The sequence below is a fragment of the Nerophis lumbriciformis genome, linkage group LG04 (genome assembly GCF_033978685.3).
Source record: "Nerophis lumbriciformis linkage group LG04, RoL_Nlum_v2.1, whole genome shotgun sequence".
Classification (NCBI taxonomy): Eukaryota; Metazoa; Chordata; class Actinopteri; order Syngnathiformes; family Syngnathidae; genus Nerophis; species Nerophis lumbriciformis.
This window is the reverse complement of record NC_084551.2, coordinates 1568677-1577977: the sequence shown is the minus strand read 5'-3', so window position 1 is coordinate 1577977 and position 9301 is coordinate 1568677. Positions and strand designations below refer to the sequence as shown.

The following is a 9301-nucleotide window of genomic DNA, read 5'->3' as shown; positions in this document are numbered from 1 at the left end:
ATCTATTACATTTTACAACTTGTATTTATTTTTTACATGCTCTATCTTTGAATTTGGAATGTTTTTTTTACTTGTTGTTCAGCGTGTATGTTTATTGATTTGTTTTCATTTGTTTGTATATTTTCATTAGTTTGTGTAAAAAAAAATTTTTTTTGTAAATTTTCTAAATGACAAAATACACAATGTTGCAAGCTCTTTATTGTACGTCCTGCAATTCAAATACACTTAATAAGGAGTGGATTACTTCCGATTGTTATTGATTATTGTTTGCAGTGTTTAAATCTTCATTGTTTCACTCTTTGATTTAATATATACTTATAGAACATATTGATTTAATATATACATATAGAACACTTCCTTGTGGTCTACATCAGTGTTTTTCAACCACTGTGCCGCGGTATACTAGTTGCCGTGAGATACAGTCTGGTGTGCCGTGGGAGATTATGTAATTTCACCTATTTGGGTTAAAAATATTATTTGCAAACCAGTAATTATAGTCTCCAAATGTTGTGTTGTTGTTGAGTGTCGGTGCTGTCTAGAGCTCGGCAGAGTAACCGTGTAATACTCTTCCATATCAGTAGGTGGCAGCAGATAGCTAATTGCTTTGTAGATGTCGGGAACAGCGGGAGGCAGTGTGCAGGCAAAAAGGTGTCTAATGTTTAAACCAAAAATAAACAAAAGGTGAGTGCCCCTAAGAAAAGGCATTGAAGCTTAGGGATGGCTATGCAGAACGAAACTAAAACTGAACTGGCTACAAAGTAAACAAAAACAGAATGCTGGACGACAGCAAAGACTTACTGTGGAGCGAAGACGGCGTCCACAATGTACATCCGAATGTCCCCACAAAGAAGGATAAAAACAACTAAAATATTCTTGATTGCTAAAACAAAGTAGATGCGAGAAATATCGCTCAAAATGAAACTGCTACAGGAAAATACCAAACAATTATTCTGACACATACTTTGGCATGCAGAGCAGACAACGTCTCCGAGATGTCAGAATCAGAATCAGAATCAGAATCAGCTTTATTGTCATTACGCAAGGTAACGAGATTGAGGCCATTCCATACAGTGCGATGTGTGCATGCTAGAAAAACAATGTGCAAATATATAAAAATATAAAAAATGTAGAAGTGCAATGAATATGGTGTGAAATGAATATATACATGAAAAAAACAAAACAAAAACAGGGTGGTTGGTGGAATGGGTTATTGCACCGAAGAGAAGGCAGTTATGAGGGACAATGGGGCAGTCCGTTCAGGATGGTTATGGCCCTGGGGAAGAAGCTGTTCTTTAGCCTGTTTGTTTTGGTTTGTTGTCCTGTTTGTGATTTCTTTTTTTTTCTTTTTCTTTTTTTTTTCAATTATCTTTGTTAATTTAATACAAACCCTAATAACAATTGTAAATGCTGATGTCTTGATCAAAATAATTTACCCCCTTTAGAGTGCACCACAATTTTAACTGGTAATGGTAGGTAAATTATTAAATCTTTTTATTATTTTTTTTGCTTTAGTACTTTTTCAAAAATATTTCAGTATTAGGAGTATGATATGGTTTTTAATGAACAAGCTTTTAAAAACACTTAAAAGGGTATTTCAGCGTGGCGCCGTTGCTCTTTGCATGTCTTCGGCGGATGTTTAACATGATTGATGGTCGATTGTTGGTAGATGATAAAGCGGCTCATGTGGACTTAGCATTGTGGGACTTTGTTTGCCTCCATGATGACCTTCAGCCTGCACACGTTATTGATCCACTCAATGTTAAATGGAGGCCATTGTGACGAAAACCTGGAATTTTTCTGGGAAACATTTCGTCGCCCTGCTTCAGTTTCACAGACGTGTGAATCACACAAAGCAAACAGGTGAGGGAGACAAAGGCCTCCGGTGTGTTTCGACACATTTGCTAACCTCTCCTATTTTCCTGCTGTTATCAGTATATTTTTCAGAAAAACGACGCAGCACATCATGCCTTTTTTGCACTTTGGCAACAAATCGGTGCTCACACCCTTTTGCTATTTTGGCTGCAATTTAACAGCGACTTAACTGATGTGAGGAATCATTTGCTGTCACCTTTTGGTGCAAGAGGCATGTTTTTTGGTAAATGCCAGAGGTGTGGACTCGAGTCACATGACTTGGACTCGAGTCAGACTCGAGTCATGAATTTGATGACTTTAGACTCGACTTGACAAAATGTAAAAAGACTTGCAACTCGACTTAGACTTTAACATCAATGACTTGTGACTTCACTTGGACTTGAGCCTTTTGAATTGACATGACTTGACATGACTTGCTACTTTCCCCAAAACCCAAAGATGAAAAAGTTATTCGGGAGCGCTCCGTATTTTTCATTGTGTACTTGTCTATCAGCGTTGCGTGTGTCAGCTGGTGTGGTCTCAGTACAACAGCCAATCAAATTAGATCTACTTTGTTTTCATCACACAGCATTCATCCAATCAAATTGCAGGACAACCAACGAAGAAGACATGTCCAAACCACACGCCAGTGAACAAAAAATGATACCTAAAATAATTTTGTTTGGGTATAAAAATTACGAGGTGGTCAACACAAAACGGTTTGCAGTATGCAACACATGCGGTTCCAAAATTACTGATGGAGAGGCAACAACTTCCAACTTCGTCCGGCATTTGAAGTTGCACAAAGAACGGTAAGTTTTGAATGTAAGATAACGTTTATTGGCTAAGTAACGTGACTTTTATTTGCTGTGTAGTTAAATCAGTGAGGCTGTAAACTCACTGCTAACGTTATAACGTTATTGCAAACACGGGAATCTGTTGCAGTTCACTACCTTATTCATACTTTTTGTTCAGTGATTTTTTTCATGCAGGGTTACGTTAGTCAATATATCACACGTAACGTTAGACGGCGGTCAGCAGCACCGCGTATTTTAGCCACCTAAAAAAAGACAAAAATAGTAAAATAAAGGTCGGTTAAAATGTATACTATATTATGAATATGTGTACCGTTTTAGCTAGCTTTCTGACATACTGTTGGTTGTTTACCTCAGTGGTCCCCAACCACCGGGCCGCGGCCCGGTACTGGTCCGTGGATCGATTGGTATCGGGCCGCACAAGAAATAATTTTTTTTTTCTTTCTTTTTTTAATTAAATCAACATAAAAAACACAAGATACACTTACAAGTAGTGCACCAACCCAAAACAACTCTCTCCCCCCTTTTGTTCTGGGCATTGAACATGAAGACTCTTCCTTCACTGTTCCGAGTGGCCATGAGAGTCTTGGCAGTGCCTGCCTCCAGTGCTCCAGTGGAGCGAGTTTTCAGCCATGGTGGCATCATACTACGCCCCCATCGTGCACAAATGACTGACAGACTCTTGGCTAATTTGGTCTTTTGCAAATGCAATGCAGCATAGGGCCCTGACATATAAAAAGTACAACTTTTTTGTTATGTTCACGTATATGTCATGTTTTTTCAATGTTAACACTTTTGTACAAATAAGTACATTTGCACTTTATTTTTCAATGTGTTTGTTCTGTAAAGGAATGAGTTAATGTTTAAAATGACTGGTTAATAGTGCTATTATAAAGTGCAATGTCAGCACAATTTTCTTTCCTGCAATTTAAAATGCACTTGTTTTAATAAATAAATACAGCGTTTGAAAAGCATACACAATCTGTGTTAATATATTAGTCTGTGGTTAAAAGGACTTGAAAGGACTCGAAACTCAAAATGCAGGACTTAGGACTTGACTTGAGACTTTCCAGTCTTGACTTTGGACTTGACTCGGGGCTTGCCTGTCTTGACTCGGGACTTGACTCGGACTTGAGGGCAAAGACTTGAGATTTACTTGTGACTTGCAAAACAATGACTTGGTCCCACCTCTGGTAAATGCCTCCTCAGACGGTAGTATATTTGTCAAATAATTACCCATTTTGACCTTTAATTTGAGCTGTCACGTCATGCGGGCTGTCACAAAGAGATTTTTCACCTTGTTGGTAGTGAACTTTACGGGAAACTACCCCTTCAGGATCAACGTTGTTTTGCCACCAAAAACCTTAGCAGCTATTAACCTTCTATCAGTACGCCATAGAAGATGATCAGATACAATTTGCGGGGGCAAAAAGAATTTGGGTGTTTTCTGTGTTTTACTTTGCTGTGAACATGACCTTTTACCTAAACCTTAAAGCCTAAGATCAGACCTGGGCAAGTTAAGGCCCAGGGGCCACATGTGGCCCATTAAGCTTTTCAATCTGGCCCGCCGGACATTCCCAAATTATTTTTTTTTAGATCTTTAAGATGGAAAGTGTAGCTGCCATTATGATGTGCAGTGATGTTTTCTAATGACCGTAAGTCTTCAACTATACAAAGTACCGTATTTATCGGAGTATCAGTCGCTCCGGAGTATAAGTCGCACCGGCCGAAAATGCATAATAAAGAAGTAAAAAACATATATAAGTCGCACTGGAGTATAAGACGCATTTTTTGGGGAAATGTATTTGATAAAAGCCAACACCAAGAATAGACATTTGAAAGGCAATTTAAAATAAATCAAGAATAGTGAACAACAGGCTGAATAAGTGTACGTTATACGAGGCATAAATAACCAACTGAGAATGTGCCTGGTAGAGATGCGCGAATAGGCAATTATTTCATCCGCAACCGCAACACAAAAGTCGTCAACCATCCGCCATCCACCCGAACTAACATTTAATCAAAACCGCACCCGCCCGCCATCCGCCACCCGCCCGTTGTTATATATCTAATATAGACGATGCAAGGCATTAGTGAGGTTATAAAGCTTTTGCCTGTTAAAGAAAGGAGACTGATCCAATGCAGCAGAGACATTCAATGCGTGCCACGCTGTCACGGCCCAGACGCACACCAGTGCGCAATCATCTGGGAGCCGCGCTGAGCGCACCTCCAAGCGCGCTCGCGCCACTCAAACTGCTGCGGGCAGCTGCGTTCACACATGCATCTGTAAGCCTTGTTTTAACATCCTGTGGCACTCTTCTGGGATCACGGCGGACGAAACTGCTCATGCTCAGGGTGTTTGTGGAGGTTCGGGGTTTTGCACAAATGTGATGCACCATGTTAGATGTCCCGGTTTTGTGACTGTCGTAGACATAAACAGCGTCGCAGCTCTTGCAAATCACGTAGCCAGCATTACTATCATCCTGATTTACAACCTCATAAAAACGAGTCCACGCTGAACTTTTCTGGCCTTTTTTTTCCCCTGGTCTTTAGTATTCCCTTTTTTAGTTTGTCGCGTACCACGTTTGCTGCCGGCGTTGCCATCTCTTTTTTTTTTTTCTTCTGTTGTGGCATATGCTGCAGGTGCCTGCTCGTTTTTCGTATGTGGGTAACAACATTTAACTATGTATATATATTTCCCAATTGGTTTAACTGCCACCCGCCTGAATCTATTTAAAATCTTTTTTTTTTTTAATTTCAACCGCCCGACCCGACCCGCGGATAAACTCTAATTTTTTTTTATTTCAACCGCCCGACCCGCGGATATTCCGTGGACTCCGCGGTTGTGTCCGCAAACCGCGCATCTCTAGTGCCTGGTATGTTAACGTAACATATTATGGTAAGAGTAATTCAAATAACTATAACATATAGAACATGCTATACGTTTACCAAACAATCTGTCACTCCTAATCGCTAAATCCTATGAAATCTTATACGTCTAGTCCAGGGGTCGGCAACGCACGGCTCTAGAGCCGCATGCGGCTCTTTAGCGCCGCCCTAGTGGCTCTCTGGAGCTTTTTAAAAAATGTATGAAAAATGGAAAAAGATGAGGGGGGAAAAAAAATCTATTTTTTGTTTTAATATGGTTTCTGTAGGAGGACAAACATGACACAAGCCTCCCTAATTGTTACAACCTTGAACTCACCGTAGTTTGTTTACATCAGAGGTCGGCAACCCAAAATGTTGAAAGAGCCATATTGGACCAAAAATACAAAAACAAATCTGTCTGGAGCCGCAAAAAATTAAAAGCCATATTACATACAGATAGTGTGTCATGAGATATACATTGAATTAAGAGGACTTAAAGGAAACTAAATGAGCTCAAATATAGCTACAAACGAGGCATAATGATGCAATATGTACATATAGCTAGCCTAAATAGCATGTTAGCATCGATTAGCTTGCAGTCATGCAGTGACCAAATATGTCTGATTAGCACTCCAACAAGTCAATAACATCAACAAAACTCACCTTTCATGCACAACGTTAAAAGTTTGGTGGACAAAATGAGACAGAAAAAGAAGTGGCATAAAACACGTCCTAGAAAGTCGGAGAAAGTTATACATGTAAACAAACTACGGTGAGTTCAAGGACCGCCAAAATTAGTAGGACAAAACGGCGCTCGCCAAATACTCGAATCAGTGAAGCATGTTTAATATAAACAGTGTGCTTTATAACAATTAGGGAGGTTTGTGTCATGTTTGTCCTCCTACAGAAACCATATTAAAACAAAAATAGATTTTTTCCCCCCTCATCTTTTTCCATTTTTCATTCATTTTTTAAAAAGCTCCAGAGAGCCACTAGGGCGGCGCTAAAGAGCCGCATGCGGCTCTAGAGCCGCGGGTTGCCGACCCCTGGTTTACATGTATAACTTTCTCCGACTTTCTAGGACGTGTTTTATGCCACTTCTTTTTCTGTCTCATTTTGTCCACCAAACTTTAAACGTTGTGCATGAAAGGTGAGTTTTGTTGATGTTATTGACTTGTGTGGAGTGCTAATCAGACATATTTGGTCACTGCATGACTGCAAGCTAATCGATGCTAACATGCTATTTAGGCTAGCTATATGTACATATTGCATCATTATGCCTCATTTGTAGCTATATTTGAGCTCATTTAGTTTCCTTTAAGTCATATTAATTCAATTTATATCTCATGACACACTATCTGTATGTAATATGGCTTTTAATTTGTTGCGGCTCCAGACAGATGTGTTTTTGTATTTTTGGTCCTATATGGCTCCTTCAACATTTTGGGTTGCCGACCCCTGGTCTAGTCTCTTACGTGAATGAGCTAAATAATATTATTTGATATTTTACGCTAATGTGTTAATAATTTCACACATAAGTCGCTCCTGAGTATAAGTCGCACCCTCGGCTAAACTATGAAAAAAAAAAAGCGACTTATAGTCCGAAAAATACGGTACTTGTTTGTCACAAAGAAACATCCAGAAGGTCTTATCTTTGTCCATGTGATGTCAGATAAAAACTGCGACTTATAGTCCGAAAAATACGGTATTTCAATGGTTGGAATCTGCGCTTTTGCATGATATACTAGTTACTGTGGTAATCTAATTAGTTACTGTGGTTATCTAATTAGTTACTATGGTAATCTAAGTCACAGCAGCTCAGACGAGGCACCAAGCAGTGTGGGTGGGGAGCTTTTCCACAGAGTGTTTCCAGAGCCAGCCTGAAAATGCAGGTGTCAGGGACAGACGCGGAAGGAGAAAGTTCTAAAGCTTAGTGATATATCAGATTGTAGGTGTTTTGTTTTTTTTACCCTTCACGTTCATATTTCGCTGTTTGTTGCATTTTTGTTGCGTTTCACTTGATTGTAAAAAATGTCGATCAAGAGGGCGTGTGACATTCATATGTTGTCAATATTCAGTGTTTTATCTAGGGCTGCAGCTAACGATTATTTTTCTATCGATTAATCTATAAATTATTTTTTTCGATTAATCGGTTAATCTATAGATTATTTTTTCGATTAATCTATAGATTATTTTTCCTTTTACCGATTATTTTTTTTATTTAAAATGAAGAGGAAAAAATAAATGTAGGCCAGTTTTTTCAAAAGGCATGGCTTTTATTTACAAAAAAAAAAGTATGGCCACTAGTCAGTCAACATTGACAACAACATGACAAAATATTCTGTAACAATGTAAACATTTAAAACTTTTAACATTTAACAAAATTAAAAGTAGCTTATTTGCTTTTTAATGTGCAAATATAAAAGTAAACATCCAGTGCAAATCTTAATATTCTGGAATAGTATAAGCATTTAAAAAGTAAAAGTATTGCTTATTTTGCTTTAAAATGTGCAAAAATAAAGATAAACATCCAATACAAAAAAGTGCAAAACGGAAATATTCTGTAACAAGTGTAAACATTTCAACAAAAGTAAAAGTATTGCTTATTTGCTAAAATGTGCAAAAATAAAGCTAAACATCCAATACAAAAAAGTGTACAGTGTAAACATTTCAACAAAAGTAAAAGTATTGCTTATTTTGCTTAATAACACAACAATGATAGTATGATTAAAGTGAAAGTTAATTGTTGGTTTGTACATAGTATATGTAACTGTTAATGTTGTAAAAGGTATTTGCACAACTAATTAACGTTAGCGTTTGTGACACGTCTTGTGCCGTGGGGTTCTTTCAGGACCGACAGACTGAACGCCAGACGGCTTTGCCAGGTTTACAATCTTTTAATTTTACACAAAGTCTTTTCTCTTCCAACTCTTTTCTCTTTCTTTCCTCGCTTTTCAGCTCCTCTTCCTCGCTCGCTCGTCGTCCCCTGTCTCTTGCGGCGTCGCTCCCGGCGCGCCCCGCCTCGCCGCTCGCTCGCCGCCGCCGCCTCTCCACAGCGTTAAAGAGGAGCGCGTCTTTGTAAACACTGAACAGGCACGCCAAACGCGCCTCTCAGAGCAAACGGTGCTTTAGTTTATGAATTTACAACGCAGATACAAATGACACATTCATGTTTTTGTGTAATAATGACAACGTATACGCACGCGGACGATTGACTTGTTGATGGTGATGGCAAGAACGCTGTCGGGGGTTTTCTTTTCAAATGTTCGTTCATAGCCGCTGTGCTGCTATGATAGGCCATTTCCGCTCGACACAGTGTGCATACAACAACATTATTAGGCCGTTTATTGAAATACTCCCACACTTTTGACGACTTTTGGCGTGCTTTTTTCCCCTCGCTCGCATCGTCTGCTTTGCGCTCCGCCATGACAGTAGTGTGACGTAAATATGCGACGCGCCGACGCACAAAAACGGCGTCGACATATTTACGTAGCCGATGACGTCGACTACGTCGACGCGTCGTTTCAGCCTTAGTTTTATCCTTCATAGTTAATATTGTAAATCCCACATTCTTTATTTTCATGTACATTCTGGGTGTCTCATTCAGTAAGAAAATTTAAAATTCCATTCAGTTTTTTAAGGTTGTCTATTATAACGTTTTTAGCATTTAATCAGACATTATTGTGAGGTTTTGTATTAGTGTTCCTTAAAATAGATACACCGGCCCCCAGACACATTTATTTCTCTAAATTTGGCTCCCCGAGTCA

The 9301-nt window shown here is 39.0% G+C and overlaps 1 protein-coding gene across 1 annotated transcript in view; it reads left to right on the top strand.

The window, feature by feature from the left end:
• The first annotated feature begins 6597 nt into the window (after positions 1–6597).
• LOC133594598 (cell adhesion molecule CEACAM1-like) overlaps positions 6598–9301 on the top strand; it is a 37012-nt gene continuing 34308 nt past the window's right edge. The window contains exon 1 of the mRNA XM_061947423.1: positions 6598–6684. Within this exon, the coding sequence (XP_061803407.1) occupies positions 6678–6684 (7 nt within the window). The 5' untranslated portion in view covers positions 6598–6677. The remainder of the gene's footprint in view (positions 6685–9301) is intronic.